The following is an 18,759-nucleotide window of genomic DNA, read 5'->3' as shown; positions in this document are numbered from 1 at the left end:
AGGTATTATAATGATAATGCTAATTTGCTTTGGGGAGCAGTGACGTCCCGTGGGGGTAGGCAGATTGAGCGTCGCTTGGGGGCGTCAGTTACCCAAAGGGCGGCAAATAGAGGAGAATCACTAGGTACCATATAGAAATAGATACCGTAACTTAGTAATAACGGAAATTTCTATCCATTAAAAAATTCAGCTCACTGGTTGGAAACAAAATGTATTAATTAGGTACGAATAAAGATTTTTTGTCGGGTTCGCGATGTCTAGTTTACTTCCGTTGTCCTTGGACGTCAAGTTCTTGGTGAACAGCAATGACACGTGCATACCTTATTTAAAATTGATCCAAATATGTATGTTTGCCAGTCACTCGCGAGTTTTGGAAGTTGTCAAGTGTATTTTTAAATGTACCTATCTGAAACCGTAGAGTCGCAATATTGTCTATTGAAGCAGAGATGGCATTTAAATTAGATTTATATTGTTAGTAATGTATCAATACAACACATATTTCTTAGATATTGGAGACATGAAAGAATGATATTATAAAGTAATGTATAAAAAAATGTGGCGGCATTTTGTCCAGGGACGTCGCGTGTTATAATAGTTATAACGTTAAGTAACTCAAATTAAATTACACCACGAAGCGTGTGATTAATGTTTTAAGTTTTAACGGGCCCATCCATATAAGGCAGCGGCGAAGGGGGGAGGTAGGTTGTTAAGATTCGACATAAATAGTGCACACTAAACTTTGTCAGTAAAGCTTATTTGTTTTTATCTAACTATGTGTAGATAGTATGTGTTATTTTTTATAATTCAATTAAACCCTGCCTAATCCAATCCATGGTAGATAATAGTAAATATTCGTTTAAATGTCATTAAACCATACATAATGTTAGATATTTTATAGGTTTTGGTAGTGGTTTCCAAACTTTGTGTTACTACGCCTCCCTTTAAAAAAAAACTAATCTTGGCGCCTCCCCCCCCTTTCTTTCATTAAATAATACAAACACCTCTTGAAATAGCCAACAATGTACTTATTACTTAATACAACAATGAAAAAAACTTAATTATAAAAATACTACTTTTATTAAGTAATTTGTTTTTCATGCGGTGGATCTGCTTGTTTATTAGCACAGAGTGCTCTTTTTCTACTAAACGGGGTCGATATTTGGATTTCATTGCAGCTAATGCAGAACATCCCGTTTCGCATAAATACCTATGACTTTACGAATGGTACCAGTACTTTACTTACAACCTGCATTACTTTTCTTGACAAAGTATTATATTATTCTTCACTTCGATTCAATCAAAATTTAACTAGGGTTTTTGTTTCAATGAATTATCGCATGATAATTCTATCATCTTTTTTCTTTTTAATAATAATCAATCCAAATTCATCATCGTTCATTGACACATGGATTCTATCATGGGCCCCCAGGCCAAGATCTTTGGCGGGCCCTCCTACCTATCGCTGAGGGTTAGGGCAGTGAGGTGCTCTAAAGTAGTGTTTCCTAAATTATACACGGAAGTTATCATTTAAGTACCTATAGCAATCATCATATAGGTATCACATTGAATTACAACATACAACCACTTACATATTTCAAATATTTAATAGTCTAGAAACAAAGTAGCACCGCAGGCGACTTTTTTTTACTTATTAGAGTAAATGTGTGATGTCTGTTATGCCCGGGCCCCCATGCTCTTTATAAACTATGCATTTGAAAACTGCAAACCTGTGGCTACATTTATGCTAAACTTTTCGCGCCTCCCTTTGCAACACTCCGCGCCTCCCAGTTTGGAAATCGCTGGGTTATGGTTTGGTTTAGGCAGGGCTTAATGAATTAAAAAAAAAAAAAAACACTACATCACCATCTGTAATATGTATTCTTAATTCAGCGAAAAGAAATAAGTGGGACTGAAAAAGTGTGAACTATTTTTGTCGAATCGCCCATAGTACCTACACCTAAACTATTATGGTTTAGGCACGGTTTAATTGAAATTTAAAAACTATCCAGCATCAATGCAAATTCTATTCAATTCAATGAAAACAAATAAGTATGACTGACAAAGTTTAGTGCCCACTATTTACGTCGAATCTTAACAGTTTACCTTCACCCCTCGCTACCGATACTATAAGGACCGCTAGCCATTTTTTATTTTTATACCAACAAATTCATAAGGTGTACCTGTACAGTGTAATGCATGAATAATTCATTAGTAAGTTAGATCACACATTCTAGGACAGTTATAATAAAATAACTATTGTCTTATGATTCTTATGAACATGTTTCGTTTCAACACATTTATATTACATTCGATATAATATATGCATGTAAGTATATATAGGTACAATGTATTAGTAAAAATGTACTACTGTTTATGTATTACTGTTTCATTTGATTTTAAAAGCTCATAAATACACGATGTCCTGAATATACCCCATCACACACACGACCTTTTTCGTGCATTTCGGCTTTAGGGGTAGAAAGGGATGCTGCACCAGTGATTTACCATTGTATTTTTCGTCACCCGTTGTAATTCGATCCAAGAATGGATCCTGATTTTATCTGGTGAAAAGTGATACGCAGATAAATCAACCTGTCGAGCAAATTCATTTGTGACAAATCTTGTGGCAACCAAACACAAAGCTTAGGCACCATACCAAGTCTATGGAGATGATGAATAAGGATTTGTCAATATTAAACCTCTCTGCAATTTCTCTTGAAGTTAGTCTGCATTCACCACATGTTAACATTTGACAAATCATTCAATATTTCGTATACTATGAAGAGCTTAGTTCTAAATTCGAATATCGGATGATTTATGATGGTACCTAGGTATTACCTATAATATCTGTAGTTGATCCACCGACCGGCCATTTATGGGCTATTGCGTCAAGATTGCGGCGCATTATTGCACCGGCCAGCCGTCGCTGTAGTCCGTAGGCGGAGGCTGTTTTACAGTCCGTCCAACCAACCGTAATATAAATAATATTAATATGACTAACAAGAAGTTTTCCGATCATTAACTTAATAACGCGCGATTTAGGTCGTTCATTTTGTTTGTATTCTGGTATTAATAACTTAATAATTATACTAACTAGCAAGCAGACGGCTATTGCTATTACAAACGTAATGATTATTGTCGGGATAATTTGGTATCGGCTTTATTGCTCGCAATAATAATAAAATGCATAACGCTGACTTCATCCTAATTTCTAAATGCGTCAAAATACTTTATACAGTATGCAATATAAATTGTCGACTCGTAATTTAATAGGGCTTTTACGAATCCAATTTCATGTTGAATTAACCCTTTATTGATCATAAGGGCTTTGATAAACTGTGTTCATAGTAATTGATTATATAATATTGTAATTTATTATTCATCCACAGACTTAATGCATCAGCAAAATCAATACCTACCTAAATTACCTATTATAATGTCTGTTCACAGTCGCCATATTTTCTTAGTAAACATAGTTGGTAGGAACTGTTTATCTTCTTTTTCATCGAGTATTACACTATCACTGCTGAAGTTTTAATTACCACATTTAAATAACACGTTAATTATATATACTATATATTTATATATACTCAAAAATTATATTTTTCTGTATTAAATTGTACTTAAGTATGTTTTGATTTTTTTTTTGTTATTATTATTGTTATTATATATATATATTTCTTTTTCTATATTCTCTTCTCTCTTGTGAGGGTAATGTTTGACTTATAATGTAAATCTCATGTTGTGTACGTCTTGAATTTAGATTTGTTATGTCCACAATGTTTTGTATTCTTAAATAAATAAATAAATATCGAATGGCCAACTGCTCCAAACCGCGCAGTCGCGGTGTTAACACTAAATGAGTTAAGACTTTACACAGGACCATTCTTATTTGTTCCGAGCTGTCGATTGATTTTTTTCTAGATTTGCCACTCTGCGGTCTTGCGACCTTTTCCAAGTTACCAATCGAAAGTTTTCCTAACTGAATATGGCGTGAATGAATTACATTTTTGTGTAAAGAAGAAAATTTTAAAAGAAAAATAAAATGTATTTCCGTTAGTCAACCAATGATTTGAGTTACCCTACCTCTACCCGTCATGTAGGTATATGCAGCCGCGATTTGTGCATTGTCGCTTTCCATGACGCTATAAACGTGTCAGAATGAAAAGATTTTAGTGCTACACTTCGTTGTCCCGAAAAGGAAGCTGCACGGGACTGATGTAGCAACCATGCACCTTGGTACTCAAAGAAAGAGTTTATAAAATTAAAAAAAATCTTGACTTCTGCCATCATTTATCTTTAGTGACACGAAGTGTCCTTTGTATCCGTGTACTTTAGTCTGCCGAAACAGACGAGTCAGGAGTTGAAAGTGATGAAATTATTCCGTCCTCCATAAATGACACAGCAAATTTTTCAAATGGCTCAAACTTGGCCTTGGTTGATATGAAGTCTGCGTGGCCAATTGGGCCTGCCACTGGGCCTGTGTGTGGACGGGCCCTGGCAAACAGCTCCGCTCGTTCGATTCCCATCAGCGGGCAATCCCAGAGGACGTGTTCAGCGTCTTGATGGTCGTGCCCGCATGTGCATTCCGGCCATGTCATACCAAACGAAAACCGTGCAGCTTATATGCGAAGTCACCATGGTTGGTCAACAACTGGATTGCCCAGTGTGTTAGTCTTAATTGTCTAATCTGAAGCCTGCATGACACATCTGGAAAAAAACAGATACGTTTGTCGCCCCTTTCGTCGACAGTTATTTTTAAATGACGTATTTATCTACCGCCAGTTTATCTTTTTGCCACTTCACGGATATAATTGGCATTATGTCGCACGTACGAAGAAGCGGCCGGAAGCTCCACTTAATTGCTTGTGTCTGTGGTACGCCACACCGGTGCAATAAAGTTGCGAAGTCTAATAACTAATTTGCATCGCAGGACACAAACGTAAATCTAGTGTTTTGGATACACCTGATTTATTTTACACTTACAGTGCTCGTTGTACTTATTTTCACTAATTCACTGTTGCACGACCCCATATTTAGGTACTACCTACGCGGGAACCACTTTCACATGCACCTTACAGATATTAGCGTTAGGGAAACCTCGTCGGCTATTTATCATACCAATAATATAACCAATTAACGGCCCCGATTGTCTTACGAAACGTGAAATATTGTGTTCTCATAAAATCTATGTTTATTCAGGTCTTATCATTATAATATGTAAATCAACGGTATTTCTCATTTTTTGATTTCGGACACATTGTATTACATCTTGGTCAACATAGTCAATAAACAATTATTACGAATCTGCCGTGCCGGGTGACTATTCTTAAGCTGCGTATCCACTACGTTCGCGAACCAGTAGCGTTCCGCAAAACTATGACCGCTCAAATGAAGACGTGCTTTGCGAACACGGTCGCTCCGTAGGTGCTCCGCAATGTGTATCTGAATGTTAAGCTATCATGTCGTCTGAATTAGTGGCAAGTGCTTCTTTCATATTCATCCATTATTTGGTAGAAGATTATTTATAAAGGCTTCATCGATTTTGGCGAGCCGTTGTCTATAAAAACAGGGATTATGATGGTTTACTATTAGACCTAAAACCTCAAGAATTAAGTTGGCATTACAGAAATTTTATGCGAATGTCTTCGTAAAAAATTGAACATTTCAGTTTGGTAGCACCATCAATCCAAATATAAGATACTACATTCCGAAAGGCTGTATCGGCTCAATATAAGCTGACTTTAACCTTACGATTTTTAGTCACGGGTGATAGTTTTACCAGTCTGCAATATTTGTTTAAAATTTGTCTGTGAAGCTTCTAAGGCTATTATCTGTACATTGAAAGACAATATACAGGTATGTTAGCATCTCTAGGATTTCACAATACCGTATTGTTTCGATATAGTTCGATGAGAGCTAAACATTTTTCTTCCGACCAACTCCATTACGAATTATTGTTGCAGTTACTTGCTGTTGTCTGTTACACGAACACGACGTACACGTACACTACACGTCCTGGTTCCCAAGCGTCCACGAACGCACTTTACGCTCTCCGCTCGGAACGATCGCGGAGTGCTACTGGTTCGCGAACGTAGTGGTTACGCAGCTTTAGAGACAATACACTATTTTTCGACAATTCGTTAATCGTCAAAAGAAGTGCAACAACCAGGCAACACCGTCGAATGTAGGTATAATTGTATAGCGCGTGTTTTACAATATTTCACTGTATTTAGCTGTCTGACACTTAAAAAGTGCTCTAACAAGCGGCATACCTGCGTTTTAGTATCGGGTAATTAGTACGTTTAGTTATTACTTATTTAATTATCGGCACAGTGTAAATGCATAAATTATTTACCACCTTTACCATCAGATTGTCGTCGTATTTTGTAGCACCTCTACATTAAGATGGTAACTAGCTACTCGGCAAATTTTCCGCTTATTTTAATATACAATAAAGTATCGACAAAAAGGTAGATATGGGAAATATATTTTGAAACATACGAGTATACATACCTTCTGAAAAATGAGTGTCGTACGTAGTAATTTTAATTAACATTAGATACATATTGTATCCCGAGCCTAACAATTATTATTGTTATTGACATTCACATCAAAGTTCATTGACATTGGTGGGCATTAACTTACCATTTTCATTATAATATAAGAGTTTCCTTATGGTTGTGTATTTCAAAAGTTTTATGTACCTATTTGTTGTTAGTTATTTAGTAGACGTAGAGTAGTGGTTAGGTAGTTAGTACAATTCACAAATTATATAGGTACAAACATTTAAAATTTAATCGGTATATCTTCGGAAAACCCATCCGCGTTAAAAATGAAAAGAAAGTAGGGAGTTCGTAATTTTATGTTAGAATGATTCGCGTTGACATGCAGTTGAATCGCGTTAAGTACCTATGGATAAGAACGTTAGATAGGAGAGATGGAGAATTCTGAATGTCTGAGAACGGAGCTTTTCCTTGTGAGATTGCTTCAATTCCCTGCAAAGTCTGAAAAAATGTCCAGTGGCGTTATACCTGCATATATATTTCCAAGATGGTTGGCAAAATTACGGGTTATTATAGACTGAATGACGGAAGTTAACTGCGCGGTTCTAGTTTCTTGTTTTACATGTTGCGTATTGAAAGTTGCAATAACTTATCATTCTAAACAGTCTACGACAAAACATTATTCTCTTGTGCAATCGTCGTCCCGGGCTCAACGTCTCTCGGCAGAGAAGGACGCGTCGCTCGGGTCAAAGGAAAAAGCACATCGCTAGGTATACCTACATCTTACAGGAGACACATTACTTTGGCAGATCTATCACTTTACAAAATTACAAATTTACATTACAAAATTTCACTACATATGTATTTTAACTGGCGAAAACTAAAACTGGTTGGTATCTACTTGTTTTATATTAAAGTTCATCCTTATTATCTCATTTTCATTTTGAAAATGAGGATGGATCTTTCATGGCCACTCTTATCTATATTATAATCACAATATTTTGCAGGTACCTACATATTTGCTCAGTTTGCATTAATTACAAAATCGGGTCTGTAGTCTTGTCAACTCAGATATGTTACGCGACGATTATTGTTAGGTGACAAACCTAGAGAAACCAATGGTCATACTTTCTCAAAACTAGGCATTATACAGCTATTTAAAGTACATTATGTATGACACCTGACGTTTTAATTTCAATATGGTAGAAATAGCTCACAATTGAATGAGAATGAGTTTTTCGCTCTATTTTTTACGTTGAGCGGTTTCTAAATACTTACGTGTATGTACATTGCACAAGTGCACTGTAGGTTACGGTGCGACGCCCGACGACGTCCGTCCGACGCCCCCGACGCTGCCCGTGCGACGTCGCTTCCACCCCCCATCCCCCAACAAGTAGTGAGCCAGCCGGTCAGGGCAAGTGCCACGGAGCGAAACACCAAACTAACCCTTGAGTTTACTCTCGCTCGCTTTGATGCTAAATTCTATCCGCTGCCACTGTTATTTATACAGGGTTATCCTGATATTTCGCAAATCCGATTTATCATACTATCAACGTGTTATTATTTCATCATTATCTGCCTTCTATCCACTAAAATCCAATGTGGGTATTGTGACCACTCCAGGATATGTTTCTACCCCCATTTATTACCTAAAAGTTCTCTCCACTATCTCAGCCTCCACCCAACAACATTACTTTTAGTCATTCGACCCTTCTTCCCTCTATACTTACTGAAAAGGAGCCGTGGTGAAGAAGGGTTGGTGGATGTCTACGTATTTGTGACATGGCCTGCCCAACGGGTCCGTCATAATATCTTCATATCCGGGTCGATAGAGGGATCACTGAACTCGCTGTACCTACTTGTATGATTCTCGCAGCGTCCCATTTTCACATACGGTTCCGAAGACGAAGACCCTTCTCAATATTATCTTATATTTTAAAATGTCCAGCTTCGTTCTCTAGTTTAACTTAGGAGGACTCTTGGTAATATGATGACTGAGTGTTCGTAGTATGATTTGTTTTCAAGTGTGATTCTTCCACTGACTTTTTAGCTTAGCTTTAGCTTTTTGGAGTAACGTGCGTGTAGTAAAATGTAAAATAAAAAACATGAATATAATAATAATATGTGCAAAATGCATAATTCCCTTTATTTTTTGCCTTTTGACCTGTCCTAGACGTTTTACCGCGAATGCTAAAACATTACGTGACTTTTCCCCGCCTTCCACTTAGATACTATTAAATTTACCATACTATTGACGAAAGTAAAATGCAAATATTGTTTAACTATGTATTTTCTTTTGCGGGTCGTGACGAATTGCAGGCGCTGCAAATAGTTTGTTGGAGGAATATGTCTCTCAAGTTAAACAGTGAAACATGGCCAGCATACAAAGTACGTTTAGTTGTACCTACTGCAAAAACGATTACCTATTATTTGCTCACGATTTGCGTTTAATAACCTACTGTCCATTTTAATAGTAGTTATGTAGTACAACGCTAAGTCTACTCTAATGTGGCCGAGGCACTGTAGTTTTCTAGTTTTGATGCTACGCACAACTTTTCTGTCGTTTTTCATTCATCAAAGTGTCAGTTCAAAGAGTTTTGAGGATACGTCTATAAAGCCACATCTCCAAGGCCTCTAACCTCTAGATAAGATAATGTAAGATGTGTTTTATTGGCTATTTTTATGATCCGGTGAAGTTTGTCGACTCGCATACCACGTGAATTAATAAGATATTATAATAATTAACATGCGAAACTATTTTACATACATTGGTTATACAAACTTGAAGCTCGATGCAATTATGGTATACCACTTTGGATGTCTGGAGAGTAAATTGATTTTCTATTTTTTGTGGTTTAATTAACTGTAGGTAGTTCGATTTAGTATCTAAAGCGTTAAGATTCTAAGTACAGGGCTGATGATTATTACTGTCAACACTGTAGTAGGTACCTATGCATAATATGTAAATTCCCTTATAGTGCTTTAATAATAGAAAAGATCACGACAAGTGTTTGAGCGCTGTAATTCAATTTGCATAGTAAAGTTCAAGCGGATACAATAACTCCGTAGTTCAGGTTATAAATAATAGATGGTATGATCGAATAGTGTTTCCAGTTATGACTCACCTTTAGTAAGAGTTTTACTCCGAAGTTTCGAATATCGTAGTCTATCAAGTTTTCATCAGCTGTATTTAGGTGCCAATATAAATTATTAACGTCAGACATGAAATCAATATGGTTCAACTAAACTTTTCACGCAAAAAGGGTAATCTTGAATACCTATAATACTATATTTGAATACTACATTATTAATACTGCTAGGTACCTATAAATATCGGTCTTCTGGTTTTTTTTTTTTTGGTAGTGACACGATACCAAGGGGTCGACCTTTACAGAAGTGGCGCGTAGAATTCAAAATTATTTAAGTGTTATCAACAGAAGGTCGGACACTATAATAATAATATGATACGTAGTGACGTATTAATTTACTAGATAATGATCTGGTTGCGCGGCCAATTTCATACAACTACATTACATTATATCACCATGTTTGATCCTAAGAGGATCAGATCAACAGATTTTTGTTGATATGAGAAATGGATTATAACCACTTGCTCAATTTTTTAGATCATTACTCAGGGTCCAAACATACATTGCACAAGAACATGAGAATTTGTCAGGCCCGAAATTCAAACCTGAAACTCATGACATTATAAGCCGACACGTTACCGCTCGGCCATCTTGGGCGTAACACTAATTTAATTTTCTTAAATATCATTTGACTGAATGGTGACCCTGTTGAGTAACGGTTTGTCAGACATTGCTTGCAGAGCAAGATTATACCCCTCTGCACTGTCTGGTGGCTACCTCCTCAATTTCTAGATCTGTCGTCTGCTCCTCTATATATATTATACAAATAGATAATATTAAGTTTATGTTCACATTACATTGCTTCGGGCGTCTCGAGAATATCAAGCAAACTGATACCGTTAAGTCATCGCTTTCGATACGGTGCTCTGTGAATTTTGAGTGTTCACACAACCGTGAACTATGGAATGAATCAAGTTATAATTTAATGATATTAGCTTTCCTCACAGGTGACTTATATAATATATAGATACCTAATTATATATATAAGTAGGTAGGTAGGTACTAGGTAGGTAGGTAAGTAACATTTTTTTTAAATCATGTCTGAATATACACAAGATTTAAGAATAACTATAGCATTCTTTATTGAACATGCAATGGTTTGTAAAAACGTCAGAAACAAATAGGCATGCTAGGCAGGTACCTCCTAGAAAACATCTTGAAATGAGTGAGATTTGATCACATCCGTTTTGCAGTAAGTAAATCATTCTACAGTCGCACCATAATGAGTACGGAAAAATCGATTTACACATTTACAATAAAGTTGTAGTGTCGTTTGCTAGCATTGAAACATAGGGCATAGGCATTGGAAAAAAACAATGCAAGCCAATACATCTGCGGATCGCTTATATGGTGTCACTGTGGAATGATTTATGTTAAATCGTTCATAAATATATCGTGCAAATTGACCGATTGCTAATCTAAGCCTTCATTATTTTCTAGCCTATTATTGATTAAATTCAATTAAAACCCGTATCACAGTAGTGGCAGAGCGTCCGCCTCTAGAACCGTGGGTTCAGATTTCACGTTTTTGATCCAGAGTAAGGACCCAGTTGGTTGGGCCATTGGCTACAGTTTCTCATAATGACTCATTTTAATATAACCTCCACTCTGCGAAGGGAGGTCCATGTCCATGTGCTCCGCTTAAGAGCAGACATGGTAATTCTCCTGCCTTTTATTGATTGAGTAGGTTCCGAAAGTAATTTAAAGTATCTAACTAAATAATATAAAAAAATGTATTATTGACTGTCGATATAAGTAGTCTTTATTCTCAATGGACTAGTCACAACCGTGTTTTGCGGTGCCAGCATTTATAAATTCAGCAGGGGATGATATCGTCACTGACGTCACTGTTCTGGCAGAAGACACTAATTCGAAAAAATGACATATTGAGTTAGTTATACCAAAATGTTCCTTATTTCAAACTTTACCGTCTGGAAACCTTTTTAATAATTAAACAGTGTTTATTTTAAAGTCATCCTTTTTACGATTAGTTAATAAACTCACATGATAGACCATTTCAAACATTTTAACAACTTCAAAGTCAAATTACTCAAAACTAGTATTCTCCAGTTAGTGTGTTCTGCCAGAACAGATACGATATTATGCTCCGCTTAGCAGGTTAATAAATTCTGATTTCGGTTCGAAGGCGTGCTCCTTGATACAAAAATATTCAGTCGTGTGCAAAAATATCAACCCGCGTTGAGTTGCCAGAGTTTTATGATGCATTCGTATCCCATGTACATGGAGAAAAGAATAATAACATGCAGTCTTCTTTCAGAAAGATTTTTTAAAATTACCTACAACATTTCGCCAAGGCTCGTTTAGTAACAGTAAAATGATTACCCCTGTACATATTATATTATATTATATACCTAAGTACCTACCTACTCTTATTGGATAGGTAAAACTTATTGATTAATGATAGATGAGTTTCTCATTGTTAAATCACCACGTTAGCTAATCACATAGTTTAGTGGTTATTGAATTGCTACGCTATGACGAAAGTTATTTCAGATCGAAAACGTAATTAATTTTCGTCGTCTATCACGATTCGCGGTCGAAGTGTGTCCTTTGGCAGCGAACATAGTATGATATTATGTACTTGCATCAGTTTGTTTCGATTGAATGTCAAATATTTTGTCATGTATAAAATATGCATGGTCTTAAATTCCCTGTGTGGACGGCGGTTCGGTAAATCTTTTTCGAACATCTGCAGAGGAACTGTGACCGCTTTTTGTAGACGGTCGAATTTATTCGCGTCGACGCCAAACCCTATTTACAATCTGTCCAAAGATGACAAATTCAATGAACCGAACGAATTTGTATCGGGCGCATGCTTGTTTTTTACAATAGGTACATACTACATATTATATATCCACTTACTGGAGAAGTGAATAATATTTTGATGTCGGTATTCATTAATACGGTACCTTTTCATAATTACTGGGAGTTGTAAACTATGGAAGCTGCCTTGGACAGGGCTTCAGAGGCGGATTCCGGAGGAAGCCAAGACCCATACAGAGTTGCGGTGACAGATAAAGAAAGTTAGATTCATTAAACACCACATTGGCTGGCGCCCAGGTTGATTAAACCTGGGGGTCATTAAAACTGTAGTGTCTTATTATTAAAGTAAACACCACAGATATAGACCATTTTATAACAAATAATTGAACGAAATGTGAAAAGGTCATTTGCTTGTCACTTGCTTTTTCTCCTTTATCGCCTGTACATCAATGTAAAGCGCTTTTCAAAATGTTGACGAGATTAAAGCTGTCGATTAATAAACCGATGTGTAGAATTTAATATAGGTACATAGGTAGAATGGTGTCAAATTCTTCTGGCAGTATAGGCGACTCATTTAGGTGTTGGTACCGTTACTTTCAAATGACACTAACACCGTTGCACAGTGATTTCGTCGTGGCTGCAATGACAGAATAATTATTTTTCCTTCCTCTACATTCATAGACTAATAAAATTATAGTTTCCTCTATCTACGTAATTTATATCATCATTTGTTTAAACGGAATTCTACCATGTCAATGAGATCAGCGGATATTTGGTGAAATGCCCCCTGGCTAGGTAAAATTCGCATTTTTTTTTTAAATAATTTGTTTTGTGTACTTACTTCAATCTAGGGCCTAGTGACGCACACTTAATTTTCCGCCCCTGTGGGGGGCGCTCCCATAAGGAGTAGTGCCTCCCAACCGCTCGGTCTGATCCTGGTAGTCAATGTACCACCGGTTAGATGACTACGACCCTCGACAAAGCAGAGCAATATTCAATATATGTAGAAGTCCCGCAGTTTGCTCTGGCAGGTCCCACCACTTCTCAGAGTGAACTGTGGAAGAGATAAGTCGGTCACAGACCATGTACATATAGGTAATAAGATAATAGGATTAAATTTTGACTAAATATAATATGCTTAGGTAAAGGGTTAATTAAGATAGATTAAATATAAAATATGATTTGGTTGTAAGATAATTGGTAATGTATAATTGTAATATAATGGTTAGTGAAATGTAATATGCAATGGGTTAGCGAAATAATAAAGTGGGACATATGGACGGGCGTTAATAGTATACGGTAATTAATGTAATTAAAGTAATATTAATATTAATCATATTATGTACATCGATATCACTATATATGTTTGGTTGATAGACTGACATCCTTCAACCTTATATAAATGTGTAGCATATGGCGGTATCGGTGTGAATAGGTAAGAAATACGACCACCCCTAACGGATAAAAAGGCAAGATTCTAAAATCCGATATCAGTCTGCTTGTGGATTCCGGGGGGCGTCTCTGTGACGCTTTGTTGCCCCGGGACCCACGCGATCTCGTCTGCATAACTAATTAGAAATAATTAAGTTAATGTTAAATAATTAGTTAATAATAATCAAGTTAATTTTAAAATAATTAATTAATAATATTCGAATTAATTTTTAATTAATCAGTAATAAATGTGGTTATATATGTGGACTTCGAGATATAAATAAATCAGACGTTTTCAAATGTTTTTTTTTAATTTCGAGATCTAAATAAATGACTTTTCATAATTTACTTGTGAATTTCGGATACGAACAATTCAGACCTTTTCCTTTTGGATAATTGTGGCTTGTAGACGTTAAATAATTTTGACATTCGACTTATTGTGATTGTTTAACGAGAATCTAGTTACATATAAACATTATTTCATTGCCATTTGATTATAAACTTTTGAATAAAGGGTGACCATAAGTTAAATTGTGTAACAACATTGATAATATACCAGTTATGAAGTTTAACCAGTGTTTTATTGAGTTATCGACTTTCTTTCTCTACCGTAACTTCTTGGTTACTCCACGTCTATGAGATTCCTGCCTGTTCCTCCACATTAATGAACCTCCACTTCCAAGTGCCTGAGCTAGTCAGGAAGTCGGAGGCCTTCACTAGCCTAGGCCATCCAAGACAATATGGGTCATGTGGCGTTTCTGATGTTCTATTAGTGATATTTCCGCATCCCTCCAATATACAAAATACATCTATTCAATGTGATCTTCATCTCATTTTATCCTCTCATAATAATAATAATCCATTTCTCTCATTCTCCCCAGTTTTTTGAAATTCTGCTTTTTATTATAAAAGCTTTCAATCAGGAAACTTAAAAGCTCTGAGATTGGTTTTGGCTGTCCCTTTATTTATATAAATAACTCCACTACGTTTTTTCTATAAATATTTTCTACCACCTGTTTCATTCATTCACTGAATGGCACCTGCTTGCATAAATGGTTTCTAATATAATTCTAAGTGAATCTAAAATTATGTTTATTAAATAATGTTAGAGTGTTTATTTACGTTGATCGAATTCATCCTACGTTTAGCGTGTTGTTTAAAGAATATTTCGTTTCAATATTTATTCAAGGTTGTTTATGGCAATCGATAACAGGATGTCAACACCTTTTGTATGTATTTTGTTGGTTGAATTCCAGTTTTACTATTTCGTATTCACTGCACAGTTTTAATTATAGTGTTTATCAGTTATCACCAAAAAATGGATGTGAAATTATTTGTAGTCGTCGAATTATTATGTCGATGGACTAGCATACTGGCATGCTGGTATCATAAAAAAGAAGGGCCCACATGCGGCACGTAGGTCAAAATGGAGATTTTATGGTATTTTCAGAGCATAAGCCTGGACATTCCTTAAACTTATTATATTAATATTTATATAATTTTGCTGCCTTATTATCCTTTATATTTATTTTAAACATTTGATGACTGCATATTACATACAATAGTATTCTTTTAAACCGCTCGATCTAATGTTTTAGAATAGGTATAGTCATATTTCAGTATCTACATACATGTGCAGTGGTGTTAAGATTTTTTAGATTTATTAATTTTTAAACGCATTTATAAAACCACTAGTAAAATTGCTTACTATTTAAATAATATAAATATTTACGATAAAAAACACGTGATCTGTCTATTATGTATGTATGTGTACTTACTATTATAATAAGTATTAGCGATCATATTCTTACCAAACGTTTGTAGAACGATACTTCCAGAAATCTATGCGCCCATTTTATTATAGGAAGGTGTACCTTCCTACATATATACCTATATTCTTCTACTTTTGAAGTAGGTACGTAGGTACCTGCCTACGATTTTTCCATCTACTATGATGACTGATAAAGACTAACAGCCATCAACAGCTTAATTCATTCCTAAAACAACCACCCTTATCGATTTTTTTTATTATTCAGTGTTCTCCATTTTGTCGTTTGCTGGAATCCGAGAAGCGACATTTTTTTACCGCCTTCTCGAAGTCCATTTCGTTTCCTTTATTTCAGCGTCGCGTGCGTCGTAAATTTCTAGCGCGTTATTTTTTATGTAATTACCAGAGTATTACATATCATAATTCACTTTTATGGCCGTCATGTATTACGCAGTCGTAAAACTGAGTGGGCCCACGTAATAGAAAAACAATACACTGCTTTCTTTGTGGTTATGTACTTGCTACAATGTTTGGATTATTAATTCCCCTATCTAATGCAGTCCACGGCATTACTGTTTTAATTACTATAATTCTTATGCCGAATTGAATGTATATATTATTTTAGAACTTCAATTAATCGCGCCTATTTACGCTGGCTTGTTTGTGTTTTTGTGTATGTAGTATGTACGCCCTATAAATCCACCGCATACCGCGCCACGGATACGGAGCACGGAACAGTGAAGCAATGGGGTTTTACCCGGAGCAGGAGCGGAGGCAGACCACCGAAAATTTGTAGTGCCCCACTGCTCTCGATGTTTTTTTATTAATACATTTTCGTCCTAAAATCTAATGAAAATATTATATTTGACACTTTGCAACACAGGAATTATTTGAAACACGGCAACACTGCCGAGTGAATTACGAATAACTTCACTTTTTTTGACAGAAGAGGCAGATAGTGAAAGACGATTTGCTGCCGGATTTTCTTTAATAGAATTAACAATGAAAATGATGAATAATAAACCTAATTTCAAAACTTTTTATCCGGAGCGGAGCAACTCAGAAGGGTCCGCTCCTGCCATAGAACATATTAATAAATATAAATGTAAAAGCCATCGCCGTGGACAAATATTTTGAAGCAGGGTATTTTATGACGGTCAGTCCGTAAAACCCAAACATAACAAAACGTGCCGACGGCACTCAAATTGAATACACGTAGCATTTGCGTAACTAACTTTAATGCATATTATTATCATACAGACTTATTGAAAATAATAGTATTCTAACACGTGTCTAAGTTATCTCATATTTTTCCACACTCGAGATCCGCTGCTTGTTATACCACACCTAGTAGATAGTAGGGTAAGCCAGTTCCCATTAATTTTTATGTTCCTTTGCTCCTACCCTCTGGTTATAGGTAACTAGCAGTATCACCCGGCGTTGCCCGGGAGCGGAATGATTTAATATTTGAAAATATAAATTCTAAATTGAATTGGATTTATTAATGTGGCAGTACTGGGTTGTCCGCGCCGCGCCAGCCTTAGCGATTCTAATAACAATTATTTGCATCTAACTTTGCCATTTGACCTCCGATCGAGCTGAAATAAACGCCAATATTTTTTAAATGTACACATTCTAGCGACATTTTCAATAAAACATGGGGGTTGCAGCATTAACTTCCGCGTTTCAAGGCCCTGTACGCGGCGCCCCTTTTCCGCAAAAAACCGTAAAACTGTCCCCGGGGTGCAACGGGTTATAAATATGAAATTCTAGACCCCGATTACGCACTCCGGCTCGTCGGCCTCCGTCTACCCTCCAAATTTTGTCGAAATCCTACTGCGCGTGTGGATTTGTATAAAGAAAAACCGAAGGACGACACATACAAACATGCAAACATCCAAATGTATTCTTCAAATTATAGTATAGATAAGCGCGCCCGATTATAAGTGTCAGTGTAGTGCGAATATGTAAAGTACCTGTGTATTTACTGCGGACTTCGTCTTTTTATTTATTGTATCGTATCTACGCTGGTATCTCTGGTTGCCGCAACTGACACAGTACTGAGTACACCATCACCCACGTTTTTACTATAGCGTTCGCATTCATTGAGAATGGCCTCTGCAACGGCGCTGAAATGCCGAGGAAAGTAAGAGGAAGAAGAACACACAACGACAAAACCCCGTGAAAGTCTCAATACCTACCTATAATAATATAATCCTGAAAAATGAGAAAAACATTATTTATCTATAGGTAAATCAGTATACAGTGTCACCATGGACACGGTAAAACCACCATGCAGTTGTAGTGGTATTGTTTGCTAGCATAGAAACAAGCATTACAGAAAACTATTCCAATACAACCGCGTGTCGCCTATAGTGCCACTGTAGAACGATTTACCTATACATAGGTACCTAAAGTCGAACAATACTTAACCTTGAAATTGCGCAGATTGCGATTTATTCTACTGTACACGAATTAGACTGGGTAAACTTAATTATCGTTACCGTTATTATTTCAGGCTGCTCTGATATGAAGATGAAGTCTATTGCATCATTTTCTTTCGGTCGGCGTCGCGTTAACTACGTCATATTTTTTCTCAAAACTATCGAACTTCACGTTTCTGTTTTATTTTTATAATGTTCATTTTTTATTTGTTACAGATGGCTCCGCATCGAAGAAACGGAAGCGGAAAGCGAACCCACCATATCCGGGTCCGTCGCTCTTCCAGATCCTTGCGCACAGAGACAGTGGCGCCGGTGAAGGCCAGCCTGTCCAGCATCATCAGCCAAACCAACCGCAGCATCATCAGCAGCAGTATCTAATTCAAGATTCTCTTCAGCAGCACCAGCTTTTGAAGGAGAGGGTAGGTCGATCAGTGTCCTCATTACTCGATGATCAATAATATACGGAAACGGGAAAATGATACCTGTTTTTTCTACATTTTTTTGATACACTTTTTTTTTGTAATTTGGCATTACTCAACTTCAATAGGTACTGTACATATCTAATTTTATTGTGGTGAAATTCAATAAATAGGTACTAATATGGTAATAAAATAAAAATACATAAAATAGGTAATAAATAGGTAATAAAAAACCTATTTAATACTAACTCTAATAGG

General features: G+C 36.2%; 1 protein-coding gene across 2 annotated transcripts in view; it reads left to right on the top strand.

The window, feature by feature from the left end:
* Nucleotides 1–18,759, top strand: part of LOC147079184 (uncharacterized) — a 491,603-nt gene that overhangs the window by 456,300 nt on the left and 16,544 nt on the right. For both annotated transcript variants that reach the window (XM_085954360.1, XM_085954352.1), the window contains exon 5: nucleotides 18,299–18,501. In XM_085954360.1, coding sequence (XP_085810486.1) covers nucleotides 18,299–18,501 — 203 coding nt within the window. The remainder of the gene's footprint in view (nucleotides 1–18,298; nucleotides 18,502–18,759) is intronic.

The sequence above is a fragment of the Rhyacophila brunnea genome, unplaced genomic scaffold, assembly GCF_057557595.1.
Source record: "Rhyacophila brunnea isolate RB1 unplaced genomic scaffold, BYU_Rbru_1.0 scaffold_10, whole genome shotgun sequence".
NCBI lineage: Eukaryota > Metazoa > Arthropoda > Insecta > Trichoptera > Rhyacophilidae > Rhyacophila > Rhyacophila brunnea.
The sequence above is the reverse complement of the archived record's forward strand: the minus strand, read 5'-3'. Positions and strand labels throughout refer to the sequence as shown.